Source organism: Nanorana parkeri, unplaced genomic scaffold (genome assembly GCF_000935625.1).
Source record: "Nanorana parkeri isolate BGI_ZX_2015 unplaced genomic scaffold, ASM93562v1 scaffold749, whole genome shotgun sequence".
Taxonomy (NCBI): Eukaryota; Metazoa; Chordata; class Amphibia; order Anura; family Dicroglossidae; genus Nanorana; species Nanorana parkeri.
Window position 1 is genome coordinate 636,305 of NW_017307017.1, and position 17,652 is coordinate 653,956.

A 17,652-nucleotide genomic window follows, 5' to 3' on the forward strand; every position below is an offset into this window, starting at 1 on the left:
CCGGCAGGGCCCTCCCCCCCCCCCCCCCCCCCCCCCATTTCTACTTCCTATGAACATTCAGTGGCATTGTTGGTTGCCAAGCAACTGCTCAGGTTATCAAAGCAGTGTTATGGCATAAATATGAGGTTAAGCAGCCAAAGATGTAGACTTGATCATCTTCATGAGCTTTCTGCAGCACCTTAAGGATGGAAAAGGAGCTGCACTTGCACGATGATGCAGTAGTCCAAAACTCTAGGCATTCCTCAGTCAACCTCTTTTGACAAACGGAGCTTTTAGAAAAGACTATCGGCAGGTACTACAGAGTGGCTTCCTTAAGTGGCGTGGCAGGATGCCACATTTTGAGCAGCCAAAGCAGGCAATTGTTCTACTTTTACTGGGTGCCTACATCCGGGAAAATACTCACTTTTGCTGCACTATGTATTATTCTTCTGTTCTGTTACAATTGCACCATTCCACGATATCTAACCTCACTGTAATAGCCAAGCTTCTGTTCCAATGCTCCATTGTAAACCTTAGTAAAGATCACTTGTTTGAGCTCTAGTCCTTCTGCATTTATTGTCTTTCATAATATTAATACTGTCACAGTAAAACCTAACTTTTATAATGAGGTAGTGCCATTACCTCTACTAACATTAAAATAATGCTGTAACACTGCTGCCTTATGACACTCTGGTGACTCACTGTAATGCGCTGGTACTGAATGATTGCTGTATAGTTTCATGATAGAGCAGTGCCACCTATAGAAACATGATGAAGTAGTGCCGTGGCAAGACACTGCCACAGAGTTTCAGGGTGAAGCACCGCTTTCCAAAATAAGCATAACCCAAGGCCATCTGAAATGTCACAGTGAAACTACCATAAAAATATCAGGAAAATCAGATTACAATGAAACGTTGTAAGCATAACAGTGACATTTCCATTGTCGGGGTGAAGGACAGACAGGTCCAACGTTAAGCTTTGCAGTGTTCAGGCACTGCAATCTTATGCAAGAACCATGGTTAATCACGGTCCTCAGCCTGCTGGCGATGCACTGTCATCTCCAACACTGCATTTCTATAGTAGGAAAGGCTTCCACTACAGCATGTGCCACAGTATGTGCAATATACACCACAAGTGCCATTCCTAACACAGGTAAAGCATAGTGTCTATACTCGTCTTCCTATTGCATAAAATATCCATCGTGATCTGGCACCGGCGTCTACTGCACTATTCCCCTTCTTGGCAAAGCACTCCAGTCTACTACACAACTTGGCCAGCTGCTGCTAACTACTGCACTTGCCATTCTCTGAGGACAGGCACTGCACATTCACAGCACATAATGACCCCCCCCCCTTGTAGTAAAGCACTGCTATCCATTGCACTTGCTGACCTGACCATCATGCACCTTTCAATACATATGACCATAAGGGATATGAATGTACAATATATGCTTATACATACATTTATGCGTAAATCTCTAATATATTCATATTCTCCAACACCTATTTATACACTGAAACATAATACAGCTGTAGCCATAGCTGTGAAATGCATGAATACCACTCAACACACAGGTATTTCAATATAAGATGAGTGGTCAAACATATGATAGAGAAATTAGACTTAGAGATAGATGGATGGATAACTAGACAGATAGATTATAGAAGGATGGATAGATAGATAGATAGATAGGTAAAAAGATAGAACATAGAAGGATGGATGGTAGATAGATAGATAGAAGGATAGATAGATAGATAGATAGATAGATAGATAGATAGATAGATAGATAGATAATAGAGTATATTAGGATGGGTGGATAAAGCGATAGAGGATAGAAGGATGGATATATAGGGTATATTAGGATGGATAGATGGATAAAGTGATGGATAGATAGGATGGATGGATGGATGAGGACATTTTAGGACAGGTGTCATAGATGCATGCTTGTACATTGGGCTGTCACACAGCATCCATGCTCCCAGGAACAGGTGTGCATTGTGTGCAGCCTCGTGTGACTTGTACAGGTATGGCTCCCAATCAATTTGTTCCTTAGCTGCAGGCACACAGGAATATGCAGCTCCAGTATACAGACGTGCAGTACATGATCACACAGCACATGCATAGTAGCACAGCTCTTACCGTTTGCTGCAGGTCCGGGATTCCGATCCTGATGATCACCGCGTTCCCCGCTGTCTCTTCCATCCGCCGGCCGGGTGGGTCTCTGTCTGATCCAGGGGTGTCTCTGAGCAGGGGGTCTGGATTTCCAATGGAGGAGCCTCTGGCGGAGCTGGTGCTATCTCTGTCAGCGGTGGTGCTGGTGAGGGAGTTTCTGATCGGGGTGTCTCCAGTAGGGGTGTTGCTGTCTGGAATCGGGGTGTCTCTGTCGGCGGTCGGGGTGTCGGAGTCGGAGGTGAGGATTTTCTCTGTGAAAGTCGGATCGTCTTCACCGTTGGAGATGTCTCGGATGCCACTGCCGGGGCGATCTCGGTCCGAGTCTGGAGAATCTCTGATTTTGGGGTGTCCGCGTCCGCTGATCGGGCTTCTGCCTCTCCTGGGGGAACGTCCAACTTGGTCCGGGGTGCCTGGGTCTCCCCCGGGAGAGCGGGGGTTGCGGGGAGCCCCGAGGTCCCTCGGGGGCCCCTGGGGGGGGCTGGGTGAGGGGGGTCCGGTCCGCTCCGGGAGCTCAGGAACCGGAGACACAACATGAGCAGGAGAGGGGGAGGAGCGGAGAGACTGCATCTAATAGAGAGAAGAGGGGGAGAGAGGGGGGTGAGAGAGAGCAGAGACTGCATGTAACAGAGGGGGAGGCAGAGGGGTAAATGGGGAGACTGCATGTATTAGGAAGAAGACAGAAAGTCCGCATATGACAAGCACGGGGTGACCAAGGAGGACCTCTTGTTATAAGAAACGATCTGACAGCAAGGGATCGCCTCCAAATAATGCGCCGAGCACAGGAGCTGCATATTAGAAAAACGAGGGGGTGAGACAGAGGAAACACTGCGTCTAATTGATACAGGGAAATAGACCAAATTTTCCTTTTAGTTGGAAGACAGAAAAGAGGCGAAACTAGATCCAATAAGCATAGGGAGGGAGGAGAGAATCCCCGAGAGAGGAGAGAGAGACTGCATGGAACACCGAGTGCCAGCCAGGGAGACGATGTCTGCTACTGCTACCCACTACACACACTGCAATGGAAGGGATGCTACTGCTACCCACTACACACACTGCAATGGAAGGGATGCTACTGCTACCCACTACACACACTGCAATGGAAGGGAAGCTACTGGCACCCACTACACACACTGCAATGGAAGGGATGCTACCGCTACCCACCACACACACTGCAATGGAAGGGATGCTACTGGCACCCACTACACACACTGCAATGGAAGGGATGCTTCTGGCACCCACTACACACACTGCAATGGAAGGGATGCTACTGCTACTGGCTACACACACTGCAATGGAAGGGATGCTACCGCTACCCACTACACACACTGCAATGGAAGGGATGGTACTGGTACCCACTACACACACTGCAATGGAAGGGATGCTACCGCTAACCACTACACACACTGCAATGGAAGGGATACTACTGGGACCCTGGACACGCACTGCAATGGAAGGGATACTACTGGCACCCTGGGCACACACTGCAATGGAAATGGATGCTACTGAGACCCAGTACACACACTGCATTGCAAGGGATGTTATTGGTTCCCAGGGTGCACACTTCAATGGAAGGGATGCTAGTGGTAGCCTGGGCACACCGTGCAATGCAAGGGATGCTACCGGTACCCAGAGTACACACTGCAGTGAAAGGGATGCTACTGGCACCCAGGGCACACATTGCACTACAAGGGATGCTACTGGCACCCGGAGCACACACTATAATGGAATGGATGTTGTACAGCAAGTGGATTGGATAGCAGAGGCAACTATGTAGCCAAAAAGGCAACACAGAGAGTGAGTGGCAGAGAGTGTGCTAGAGACAGCTACTGCATGCAATATAGGGAGGGGAGGGGGCCTATGATAGAGGAAAGGTTGGGGAGACTGAGTGCAACACACAGACAATGTAGAGAGCAGCCAGATAGGTGACAGCACATGTAGTACAAGAGACAGCTTGCATTTCAGGAAAGTAAAGCAGATGACCTGCAGTAAGGAAGCGGTGGAATGGAGTCATGGGGCACATACAAACATGCAGAAGACAGCTTTTGTAATAAGTAATGGGCTCTCCCTGCCAGTATTATGTGAACCCACTGAACTACCTTTCCTGTATGAAGAAATGGAATTACGGGTCAGTGGTCCCTATTCGACCCCTGATTTGTAATGCTACAACACATGTATTTAGTGTTTAATCATGTGTGTCCCAAGGCATTTTCACCTGGTATATCTTATCACAAATTCTTCTAATTGGATTCAGTAGTGGAAATGTGGAATCCTGGGTGAAAGTTGTGTGACTCTTGTGTTAGAAAACTAAAAAATAGACCCTTGTGTGGATCATCACCTGTGTTCCCCTATAGGCTTTTATTACTTTTAGCATGCTATGGACACATAATGAAAGGCAGTATGTGTGCAGTCCTATGGCAATCAGCATGTAACAGGTATAGGCAGGGAGTGCATGTGATACAACCAGCTAAAAAAGAACTCACTGAATACAAAGAGGTGAAATAAGGATGCTAGAACACTACAGAAGCATGAAGATGAACCACCATAACCATAACTATATATCGATATATTAAAAATATGCCATATCAGGACAGAGGAAGGATGACACTGAATGCACTATTTCTAATATGAGGTTGTTGGGAAAAAGTAAATATATTACAGGAGAGTATATGACTGTGCAAAAGGTTTGTAAAAGGAGGAATGTTTTAAAAATTAAAGTGACACTAAACTCAGAAGTTACATTTTTAAAAAATGCATTTATGTACCTTAACTATTAACAAAAATTTATCTTATTTGTGTATCACTCAGCTGTAGATACTCAAATCATCTCTGAATTGGTGCTGACACTGTCCTTCTGGAGGGACAAGCTCGCTCCCGTGATGGACTACAAACCCACGTTTAGTTTACTAATTTGTATTGAGATTGTAGTCCATCACAGGAATGAGCTTAGAGCGGTGACTACTTTATAACACACACAGGGACCATGGGGAATAAAAGTAGCCACCCTCCAGGAGGAAGGATAGTGTCAGCACCAACTCAGAGATGATTTGAGGATCTACAGCCGAGTGATACACAAATAAGATACATTTTTGTTAAAGGGGTTCTAAAGCCTCCCGTTTTTTTGCCTATATCTACTGCTGACAAGCAGTAGATATAGTATATCTACTGCTGACAAGCAGTAGATATAGTCAAAACGTTTGGAAAAAAAAAAACGCTTAAAACAACGGTTTAGAATGATCTTATTATCGCTGCGCGCTCCCGCGGTGAGAGTCCGGAACTGTTCGTGCGGCCGCAAAGGATCCTGGGGCGGGCGCATACGCAGTTCGGATTCTTGGCCGGGAGACGAGCAGAGACGCAAGGTAAGCCTATGGACGCGTGCACCCGCATGCAGACACCGCTGGATCGGAAGTGACTGTAAGCAGAGAGGAGTCAGCGCTATATCGGAGAGCCGCCGCACCGCTGGAGGGACAGATGAAAATATGGGGAAAGAAGAGGAAGAGACATCATTTAAGGTAAGTGCTGACATTAACATGGGGGGAGGGGAAAAAATTATCCTTTAATGTCACTTTAATAGTTGGGGTATTGAATGAATTTTTAAGGTTTAACTCCTGAGTTTAGTGTCACTTTAAAGGCAGTCTTATTTAAAAAAAAATAACACAACATTTTACTTTATTAGGTCTTATTAAATAAATAGGCCAAATAAACCTGTATTATTAACCATTTTAAACACTTCTAACAGCCATTCGTTTCATGGTAACTGCAACCAACTAAATATCTGCAGATAATGACTTTGTGAAAGTCGCTATTTGCATACTTTTAGGTAAGCACCATGTGACCTTACTAAGGCCTTGGCATAGGTAGTGCTGACACCTAGTGCTGCATTGTGGGGCGATACAGGGCATGTGTCTGCCCCCTTAATAGCCTAGGAGTCCTGAATATGGCATGTGTACAGTGATGCTCGTAGGGGGATTTTAGTTACTAAAGAGGTACAATTAAGCACCTTTTGGTTCCTATTACATTTTTTCTTAACATGCTACATAAGAATACAGGTTTTCTTTAAAGTGTGAGTCCATTTTAGTAGTATCATGGGAGGTAAGCAGCTGCCAGTCTTGCCCATTAGGAAGCTTACTGTGTCGTTTCCCTAAAAATCTGCGGCAACTACACTGGTACTGTATGGCCAGCATGATTTTCTCTGGTTTCTGTGCCTTAAGTGTACAGTTTGCAGGTGGATCCTGTTTGGCGAGACCATTTCTCATCCATACACTTTACGTTACAGGTGCCCCAGCCCCTCCAGAGCAGAGCACATAAAGAAGAGATCATTGTGCTGCATGGGCGGTCTGAGAAGTGCTTATTCATTTCCCATAGACTTTACAGAAGAGGTAAATTAAGCCCCTTATGTGCAAGACCTACCCAGTTTAACCACTAAAAGTGGACTTACACTTTAAACAACTTCTGTCAGGTTAAGACATAAGTATGTAAACTCTTATATTTAGCAAGTACTAAAACCTCACATCTCATGTATTGGCAATAACCTCAACAAAATATTTTCTGTAGGTGCCAATCACACCTGCATGGCAGGTAGGCGGACTTTTGACCCATTCTATGATACAAATGTTTAAAGCTAGATAATTCTATTATCTATTATCTACAATGTTTAAAGCTGAACTCCAGGCTCAAAACTTTAATTGAGATATATTCCTAAACAGCCACAAAATATAAAAATCCAGATGTTACCCTGTGAAAACAGTAGTCTGTGCAGAGAGCAGAGCTGTGGGAGGGACCCAGCAGGCCCCACCCACTACAGGCTACCTGCAGAAAACTACAGGAGGGGGCGGATACAAGACCAGTCACTCTGCATAAGCAGAGAGAGCATCAGTAACCAGTCCTTACTACAGTAAACTCCTGCACAGATGCAAAGTGCAGGGGTTGCTTGATGCTGGATTACTGCACAGATCTGAATAACATACACATGACATAGTAGTAGAATCTAGAATCTGCCGAATCTCTTCTATTTGTATAACTCTCGACTGCTGGAGCTGGAGGCTACATTTTTAGAAGATCTTTTTTATCCCATCCAGGCCTTAAAGCAGAACTGAAGACAACACTTTTTCTTTTTAATTTTGGATAGCGTAAGATTAGAACCAATGTCAGCTTTCTGCTTTTTTTTGCTTTCTGTGTCCCATTGGGTAGATTTCGATTCACTTCCTGTACGATAGCCACAACAAGAAGTGAGAGGAAATACTTCCACAGTTAGTGAAATCCCTGGTGGTCCGCAAGGGTCACCAGAACTAGGGTCCACATTGGAAGATTTCCCATCTATTCCTGTTTTGCTGACAACCTGAAATGTGGGATGTTCTTTCACTTTCAGTGTTAACAGTCACCGGGGCAAATAGAGAGGGTGAGCCTCCCTAACAGGGACACAGAGATCAATAAAAACCTGACATGGGCTAATCCATCTCCACTCTATCCAAAAATAAAAAAAAAGTGTTGACTTCAGTTGCAATTCAAGAGCTTCACCCAGGGTTCTCTGTTTTGATTGGACCATTTTGCACTTAATTCAGGTAGGTTAAATCCAGATCTGGATTGATTAGAACTCTCATCTTGTTAATCAGAATACCTGGTTCCAAATAACCTCTTTTCAAAGGTTCATACCTTTGCACTGAGATAATGAGATAATGCTTCCACAACCCCTTGTGCGTGTTATCGCTTTGCTGTACCGTTAATTTTGAATAGCATCCCAATGCACGGGCATTTCCATGGGGTCTATTCACGAAGCAGCCGAAGGATCTAGCCGTAGCTTCGGCTGATCCTTTGGCTAGCTTCGGCCACAGGCATGCTGTACGGGCTATTCACTATTCTGACAGCTGGGCCGAGCCAGCCGTGATCTTACAGCTGGCTACGGCCACTTGCAGAGAGATCAGCGTCCCTGGTTACCAGCTAACCAGGGACACTGATCTCCAGACAGCCCAACTCTCCCGGGGCGCTCTGGGAGTCTCCCCCTGCCAGCCACCCAGGAGAGAAACACTTTCTCCAAGAAAGGTTTACTCTGCTCGAATTTATTGACGGCAGCAGAACCGCCCGCCAATAGAAAACAGTTGGGCGGAGCTAGCTGTCACTGCTAGCTCCGCACAATCATTTTCTATTGCTTTTTTTCTACTTTTTAAACTACTCTGCTCGGTCCCACAGAGGGGCAGAGTCGAATGCCGCTCAGCGGCATTCGGCTATTCACTCACTGCTGTTCGGCATCTATGAGAATAGACCGAACAGCAGTGAGTAGCCTGCTGGAGGTTTGGCTTAGCCGATCCAGATGTTGGATCGGCTGAGTCGAACTCCTTCTGCACTTCGGGTCGGGCCGACCCGAAGCCACCCAATCTACGGCTGATTTCAGTCGATATACGGCTGGAATCAGCCATACCAGCCTGAAGTGAATAGCCGAACAGCGTGAATAGCCACTTCGCTTCAGGTCGGTCGTTCACTCGGCTGCCTACGGCACCTTAGTGAATAGACCCCCATGTGTTTTACAATGTGGTGCCTTCCCGAAAAGTGTCAGGTGCAGTTTGAGGTGGGATACAGGCCATTCAAAATAAATGGTCAGCCTTAAAGCAAAGCACATTAGCACAGTAATGCACATTAAAAACCGCAAAGGTATTGAGCCAGACAAATGTCATCATCATAGAAGTTTGCATATTTTGTTCTCAGCAGCCTTGATTGTTTTAATCATTTGTTTAGTAAAGTTATGGCTATGTAAATATTTATGTGTTTTGTACTTTTAAAACACATTTAGCACTATTTGAACTCTAGGACAAACAAATATTGTCAAAATACAAGAGTCCAGTGTATTGTGAGTTGAGTTGTGGTGTGTTTTGCATATTTCTTCCAGATCTACAGTTATCCAGTGTGATACTTTGCTTCTGTACAGAAGAGTACTGTAATAAAAACCAGTCACTGCTGCTCTCTCTGCTTGTGCAAGGTGACTGGTCTTGTCTCCCCCCTCCTGTAGTGTTCTGCAGCCAGCCTGTAATGGACGCACCCGCTGCACCCCACTCCCACAACTCTGCTTTGTCAACAGGCTATGTGCAGCACACCAATGTTGCCATTGCTACGTATACACAGGTAATATCCAGGATTGCAAAGGCATTTGGTACACACAAAGTAGATTAATATCTTTTTTGTCTATTTAAGAACATATTTAAAAATGAACTCCAGCTATGGAACATCAAGCTGGACCAGTGTAAGCATATATGATAATAGCTGAAGTTCAGCTTTAAATGAAAGATTCTGTGCCTGGAGTTCAACTTTAAATATTTGCTTAATACCTATATTGAGAAAAATGTCAGATTTTTCAGGCATAATGACGATAGGAAGAGATTATATTCTTAGGACTTGATCACTCTAGAATCCATGCAGTAATGCATGTATAGCCATGTGATTTACAAGGCATTGTGCTGCAACACTTCCCTTTTTTCTCAGCTATCTGCTAACTATAGTGTCAGATATAGGCTATAGATCAGCCATCTGGTTTTACCACCCGCTTGCCACCCGTGTGAATGAGGCTGGGAATAAGAGAAAAAGTAATGATTAGGGAATGAAGTAGTATGTGTATTGGTGTGTAGGTAGATGATGCTTTAACTAAAAAGAGATACATGTGGCTAGTCCAGAAGAGTATAAGGCTAGGTTCACACCTAGGCGACTGAGCTGGTGAGCGCGTTTTCGTTTGCACGACTGTTCTTGGCAAACTGCGTGGTTGTCCTGTAACTTTTTGCACGACAGGCGATTTGGTCCGAGCGACAAACCACAAAGGTGTGAACAGCCTCCATTGACTTCAATGCGAATCTGTGTTTTGCGCAATATTGCCTAGGTGTGAACCTAGCCTAAGAGAGATACAATGAAGCTCAGTCTGAAGAACTATAGGACAGTATACAAGAGTAGAAATAATGTAGTAGGTTAAGAGAAAAGGACCAACAAGTAATACATGTAATTTCATTAAAGATAAACCATTTGTGTGTTTCATAAACAACATAGAATGACCATAACAGAAACAAGAAGGTGGTTGAAAGGTAATTTATCGAGAAGCTAGCAAGAAACAACATGCAGGCCAGTAACATGAGTTTTTTTTAATTATTAAAGTCCTTTCTCTCTCTCTCTCTCTCTCTCTCTCCTTTTGTTATGCGAACCCGCATTATCATTAATTATCAATACAAGCTGTAAAAATGTAGTATTTCTGCCTGGTCATAAACAATCAGAACAGCTTGTATGTATTGTACTGTAATATGCTTACATTTTCATTTACGCATTTTCAATAATGTAATCATTAAAAAATCAAAGATTATTTGGTTGCCTTGTGGTCACTTAACTGGGAACAGTGTGTAAAGTCGATTGCCACCAAGCAATTTTATCATGTGACCCTTTCGCCAAATAGAGTGTGCATGTCTATGATTAGATGACTTAGATATGCTAGATGATTGTGCCTGCAGTAGTTTTCATATTAGTTATTAGAGATCAAGGAGGCACACAATTACAAGAAGAAATGAAACACCTTATGACACTCACGTAGAACAGCAAATAAGATGGTTAATCACATTTCAGGAAATCAGCCATACAGTGCAACAAAAGGTTAACAGGCAGCTAAATGCAGTAAATAATACATGATTTAACACAAATCTAGCTCTAGTGTTCCTCTAAGAGGAATGTATAAATAATCAAGAGAACCGCTAGGCCACCCTGTACATTGGAAAAAAGATGGTCATGTTCTAAAGTCACATGCCTCCAGTCACAGGAGACACTTGCACATTGTTATCTGCTGTTTCTGCTAAATCTGCTGGAATTTTGTGTATTTTAAAACCAGTTATAACATCATCTTTTCAGTTGCTTTATTTTCTCAGTCCAGAGAGCCCTATTAAAAAAAAAGTGCAGAGAAAAATGTCATGCTATAGTCAATAGTAATAAAGTGTAAATAGGTATATTAGTCTGGTTAAACTATACTGACTACACCTGCATGGATACATTTGGTCACTGCACAATTGCCTTTCCATCCCTACTTACTTTTTATTCACAAAATGATCATAAATAATGTATAAATTGTACTAGAACTATATATGAAAATACATATGATCACATTCTATACCAAAGCGCCCAAACAGCAACATTTAGGGGTCTACGTATCAAAATTTTCACCCACGATTCACACAATATTCATTCAAGATTTACATTTTTAGATTTTAAAGAAGTGTGAATCTTGTTGAAAAGTTGTGTGACTCTTGGGTGAAAAATTGATAAATAGACCCTTTAACAATCCATTTTTTTATTTTAGATGTAGACCATGTAAATGGCAGAACCCCGCCAGTCCTTTTTTTTAAATCTCTATTTTTAGTATAGTTGGTGATATGTATGTATGTATGTATGTATGTATGTATATGTATGTATGCATGCCAACTCTGTGGGATTGCATTTGGATGATAGATTTTCTCAAAATTTTAGCCCACTCAGTCCACAAAGGCAAAGGTGTTTTTATGATTATATCCAGGTGGAAGGTAGCAAGCATATAAGCTTTGATCCACGGAGTCTTACAAAATTTAGACAGTGTCCTTCTGCTATGCTGTAAGTAACTCATAAAACATAACTTGAGAGACCAGGGTTTTGACCTCTGCAAAGGCCTTCTACGTCCAGGCTAGTACTAGTTTGGCAGCCGTGAGCATGTGGGTTACTAGTTTAAATCGCGTAAGTGGACAAGCATCAGTTTTTTTTTGTTAAGTAGAACCTCATAGGGGTGATTGCAGAAAGAGGCCCCATGAACTGTAAATTGGACATTCCTATCATATGTGCAAAAAAGGTTCCTCCGTAAGGTAACCACGGAAGCAGTGGACTGGCTCACAAGTAATGAAATGGAAAATCTGCATGACAGCTAAATATCGCCGTAGGAGAAGTCAACCACTAGAACGTTAGCTGAACTTAGCGGTGGAAATCCACATCTGGTACTTCACAAGGTTTCTGAAAAACCCTCTCCCATTTTTCCTCATGTAAGGGAAGGGCGTTTGCATGGTACCAAGAAGAAAAGTGTATATATGGTAAACGAAATAAGCTCCTAAATTAAACCGTAAAAAGCTGTAAGAATAGGGGGATCCTCTGTATTGTTCACTATGCTTTATATGTAATAAATTTTTATTATGTAAAAGAATGGAGAGATCCTTGGTGGAGGAGATACATTGTTGAAGAAAATATTTTATCTGGGGATATTAAAAGACTTTACCTGGTTCTAAATAGTGAGAGTTTCAAAGGGCATCACTCCTGAAGCAGTTAAGAAATGCTAAGTTAGGTAAAGTTTACACCTCAATCATTTGCAGAAGGTTGGTGGATTTACATAGGGGTCTATTCACAAATCAGCCGAAGGATCTAGCCATAGCTTCGACCGATCCTTCGGCTAGCTTCGGCCCCAGGACCCCTTTGGTTCACTAGAACCGAAGGGCTGCTGTACGGGCTATTCACTATAGCCCGTACAGCTCCCGAACTTGGACGAGCGGCTCAGTCGAGCCAAACGCATATGCCTTGGCTCAGCTGAGCCGCGCTGAAAGCCGATGCTCCCGGCCGCCAAGGAGAGAAACACTGCTTTTTCTTGTTTTTTCTTATTCTGATACGGAGCCGGCCGACCCGAAGCCACCCGATGTACGGCTGATTTCAGCCGATATACGGCTTAAATCAGCCGTACCAGACTGAAGTGAATAGCCGAACAGCGTTCGGCTCACTTCAGGTCGGTCTTTCACTCGGCTGCCTACGGCAGCTTAGTGAATAGATCCCATAGATTGGATTGTCCAGAGTAGACATAAGAAGAGTGTGCATTACTTTATGAACATTTTTCAATTGACCCCACAAATATAACATGCTGTATAAATGTGGTATTTAGAGGTAATCATATTAAGTTATTGATGGAGATAGAGGAACACAAATACTTCTACTAAGACCCACAAAGGGGTTCTATACGTGGCAATATTTGGGCAACTTGCACCGCATTGTAATATTTTTGATATACTAGTAGGGTCAGACCTCCTTTAGGTTTTGTTCTGTAGAGGACTTGTTTTGACAACTAGCGGGGTGTCCTATTCCAGACAAACCGGATAAAACATCTCTGTAGGGTACGGAGACAGAATGAAGGAATAGCTATAGGTAAGGCCCAGACATCATTTAAAAATGTGAGCAGTAACGTAATTTTTATCACTGTTATCCTCCCCATCCAAGATATATTGTATGTCTCCCAAGACGTTAGCAGTGAGTAAAGATGGTAAATCAATTTTCAATAGTTTTGCTGGTGCATGTTTTCATAGGAGGGGATTAAGTGGGGATTACGTGGATTCCTACGTAGAGTAAAGTATTATGGATCCAAGTGAAGGCAAATGAGTTTCAAAGGGATTCCAAAATGCTAGGAGATAAAGATACTTTCAATGCCTTTGATTTGGTTGCATTGATCCGTGGCCCCCAAAAGGTCACCAAATTGGGAAAGTAAAAGCATATCAGCCGTTTGGACAAAAGCAAGAGGGTTTTGTTTGTAAAGAGATGGATATTATGACGATAGCCTGCCACTTCTATTTAAGTAATGTCCTTGGGCTAGGAGTGCTATAACCAGGACAAACACGACCGGGCACAATGAATATCTTTGCCTTGTACCCCTGGCTATTGGGAAATAGCTATTGGGCTATTGCTCTATCCATAGAGCAGTTTCGTTTAAGTCTGAGATATTGGCTGTAAGGGAGATTATCCTTTAAAAATCGTGGATGCGAGCTAGACGCATGTAATATAGAATTTCCCGCAGTCTCCTTTCGATATAGCTTGGTCATAAGATAACCATCACTTGTTGAGATAGAGACGTCTAGGAAAGTGATTTCCTTTTGGCTGAAGTTGGTAGTGAACCTAAGGTTGAACTCATTGGTTGCCAGAGAGGCCACAAATCCTTCCAATTCACATAAGGTGCCGGTCCAAATGAAAAAAACTTTATGTTTGCACTATGGAATTTGTATTCTTTTTGTATTTTTGGATATTTTGTTAAAAGGGGGGGGGAGGGAGAGAGAGAGAGGGGGGGGGAGGGGTCGCTACACATAGGTCTAATCACCAAATGCGTGACTGTAGGACACTAGCCCCCTAGGGGGACACATTCATTTTAAATTGCTGAACACCATAGGGATATCTATGGACACTTATTATCAACATTACTAAGATCACATTATACTCACAAAATGATGAATATTATGGTGGCAATCACAGATGGACATTTTGACTTTAACACAGTTATATACTTTTAAACACATATAATCACGATTGATTTTTCACCCTTTTATCTATTTATGTAGTAGGGTTGAGGTGAGGTATAGATACATCTATTATCAGCCTGAAGGATGGATTAAGACACGGGTGGGAGACACACCTAATACTAATTACAAGGATAAATAAAAATACCTAACTGGCTAAAGGCACGTAGAAATGTGTATATATGGGCACAGGATTTTGGACTATGGTTCTTATACCTTATGTGCAACACTAAATGAAAACAATCATATGTAAGAACAGGTATATGGAAGTTGAACCACAACAACACTTCGGATAAGATTACCATTGTCAACCCTTTCCTTTTTCTAAAAACCTGGAATCCCTCCTATTGTGGCCCCGAGGTCCCCGTGTCAGATCTGGGCGGATTGCTAAGATTGGAGGATTCGGTTCTCCATCTACACTCCGGACAGGGAGCTCCACCCGTATCCAGCTACTCCCATTTGGTGGTGAGTACCGGGTGTGCAACGGTGACGGTGGTGGTGTGCTTTTCCTCTGTTTGATTTGGCTGCCAAAACACATCTCTCTATACACTCTATGCTATTTCATTGATATATTGCAATATATTGTTGATATGTACTGATTGAACATACTGTTTTCTAATAGATCATTTTATAATCCCCTGATAAAGCAAAGTTGCGAAACGCGTAGGGATTGAACACACTGATCTAAAAACGAATATTTATTTGATCTATAACTGTTATGTACAGATTGCTTTATGGGTATACGCTCCTGATACAATGAATCTATTTTAAGTTTTTTTTTTCCAATTAACTGTTGTCTGTTTTTTGTATATATATTTAATAATTTTATACAAAAAATTTGAAACTGTGGTGTAATACCTCTTAGAAACCCCTATCTTTTCTCCTTTGTTTGTTACCAATTTCATATTGAGGGGGAGAGGTCACTCACTACTGCACTGTATATAGGAGCTATTTGCAACACTGAATCCGTTTTCCATTCTTATGAGTATAGTAACCATAATCTGGCATAAACTGACCATTTAAAGTCTAACTGTCTCACTTATTCATTTTCCAGCATGCCAGAAGCATCTTGTAACCAGCTTTCAATTAAAAAATCAACAAAAGGCACAAAAAAATTGTTGTGGTTGATATTGTTGAAAGCTTTTTTCAAGGATGGCAAACGCTCAGTTTTGCCAGAATTGCTTGACTATGAATAGCCTAAAGCTTTGCATAGACACTATGTGGTGGCCAGCAGTGCAGGCTTGAATGATGTCTTTTTATATGATCAGCGAATGATGATCTTGAGGTCTCATATCTCCTGAGTGTGCATGTCCATGCTACAAGCAGGTAGTATACAAACAGCTCAGGTACCAATAGTTGGCAAAACAAAAAATCAAACTTCTTGAGAATTATTTTGCTTCCTGCTACCCATAAACATAACAAACACTGTCTGTTTATGCCAATTAAAGTGTCAGTCATCACATATTAATGGGTTCTTGTAGTCTGTAAAGTTACAGGGCAATGATTCCCCTTCTGATTTTAGGAATAAAATAAGACAGTAATCAGTTTAAACCGAATATGAATGTCTATGTGTCTAAATATATATTATATATACTGTATATATAATGTACAAGGCAGAGATGTTTATTACAAATCTCTTTTTATTTGCAGTATATTAATTGCTATAAATCATGTTGATGGGAAAATGACTGCACTAGCAACAGTAACAGGGAGCTTAAGTGCTGAGATGGGCTTTTGTGCACAAGTCTTGTTCATGGTGACGTCATGCCCATGCTGTTAGCTGAGAGGTAGGAGGCTTAGTGCAGTCTATAGTGAAGGCTGCACATTACATTACATTTACTCTATGGGGCCAAAGTAATATCATATAATACAGAGAAGTGTTCTGATCAAGTTTTGAAAGCAAAGGGCTACAGTACGTGCTGCTGGCTATAGTACACAACCTGTATGTAAGAGTAAGGTAGCATTAGGACAACTGTATTATATCTGTGAAATAATGGACTAAAAAATAATATGCAGCAGCACACAGTATTTTCTAAATATTTACATAAGTATTTGCATAAGAGAAAATAAATGATGCATTATTATATTATGCACAGCACTGAAAGGCTTAAAAACGCTGTTTTCCCTAGACCTAGTTCATGTGACTTGAGAACAAATCTGCTAACATAACAAATTGTGTGAACAATAGTTATTGCACAAACATTGAATCCTCCCAGTAAATTAATGACATCAAGCATGCTGAAGGCCAAGACCTTCTCCCAGGGGTTGCTTTTGCAGACTCAGTGGTTGATATATGGAGGAATCATCTGAGCTTACTTGTCAATAATGCCTGATTTTGGTGAGGCTGTAGGAAATTGTGGAGTGGTATGTGTGTTTTTATGTTTTAACATATTGTATCTACATCACAATTCTACAGTAAACATGCTTATTTGTTGTTGTTTGTGTAGTTAATCTCAATGTCTGTGGACTGGATATGATAGAATATCTCTGAAGAATAGGAATCGTATGTGAAATTTTTCCTGTCCAATGAATCTTGAAAAACCACCTAGGCTCCTCTTTTGGTTATTTATTCCTGACGTTGTCAAGGTTTGTACCAATCTTCCATGCACACTGTATGTATCCACATAATGCTCCAATCATATCTTGAACCACCTGGCCCACAGTCTTCTGCTAAAGACTTGCTAGCTCTAATCCAATCAACTATAAATGCTGATGTTCTTTTCACATACTTTTCTTCTAAATTTTCCAGCATTCTTTCTATCACTGACTGTGCTTAGTCCAGAAAATACAATTTAAATTCCTATAAAGGTAAGTTATTCAAGGTAGGACACAGGCCACAAGCTAGAAGTAGGTTCTGGAGAGAATCCACCTGTAGGATGCACTTGTAAATGTTGACAGTACTGTACTGCAAGGAAACATAATTTATATGCTGGATTAATCATTGTGCACCACTCGGGCTGCTGAAGCAGAGATATTACTGCCAGACTAATCAGCTAGTTTCTTCATATTGGTTTTTGGCTAATATGAATTTTCTTTGATCTTGGATTTAACTAAAATATAGAGACAGTACAGGCTCTATTGTTGGTAATATATTTAAAAGATACTAATGTTTACTAAATAGTTGTTTGGAATATAATTTAGATACTTATTATTTCTGTTTTTAAATTGTTTGTGGGTTAGAACTGTTTGGTTTAATATATGTATATATATA

The 17,652-nt window shown here is 41.9% G+C and overlaps 1 protein-coding gene across 3 annotated transcripts in view; it reads right to left on the reverse strand.

The window, feature by feature from the left end:
* The window catches only part of SHANK3 (SH3 and multiple ankyrin repeat domains 3), a 281,977-nt gene that overhangs the window by 205,062 nt on the left and 59,263 nt on the right, over nt 1–17,652 (reverse strand). For 2 of the 3 annotated variants that reach the window (XM_018564419.1, XM_018564418.1), the window contains one exon: nt 2,119–2,718. In XM_018564419.1, coding sequence (XP_018419921.1) covers nt 2,119–2,718 — 600 coding nt within the window. Of the gene's footprint in view, nt 1–2,118; nt 2,719–17,652 lie in introns of those variants that run through there. The other variant, XM_018564420.1, reaches the window with a different exon arrangement.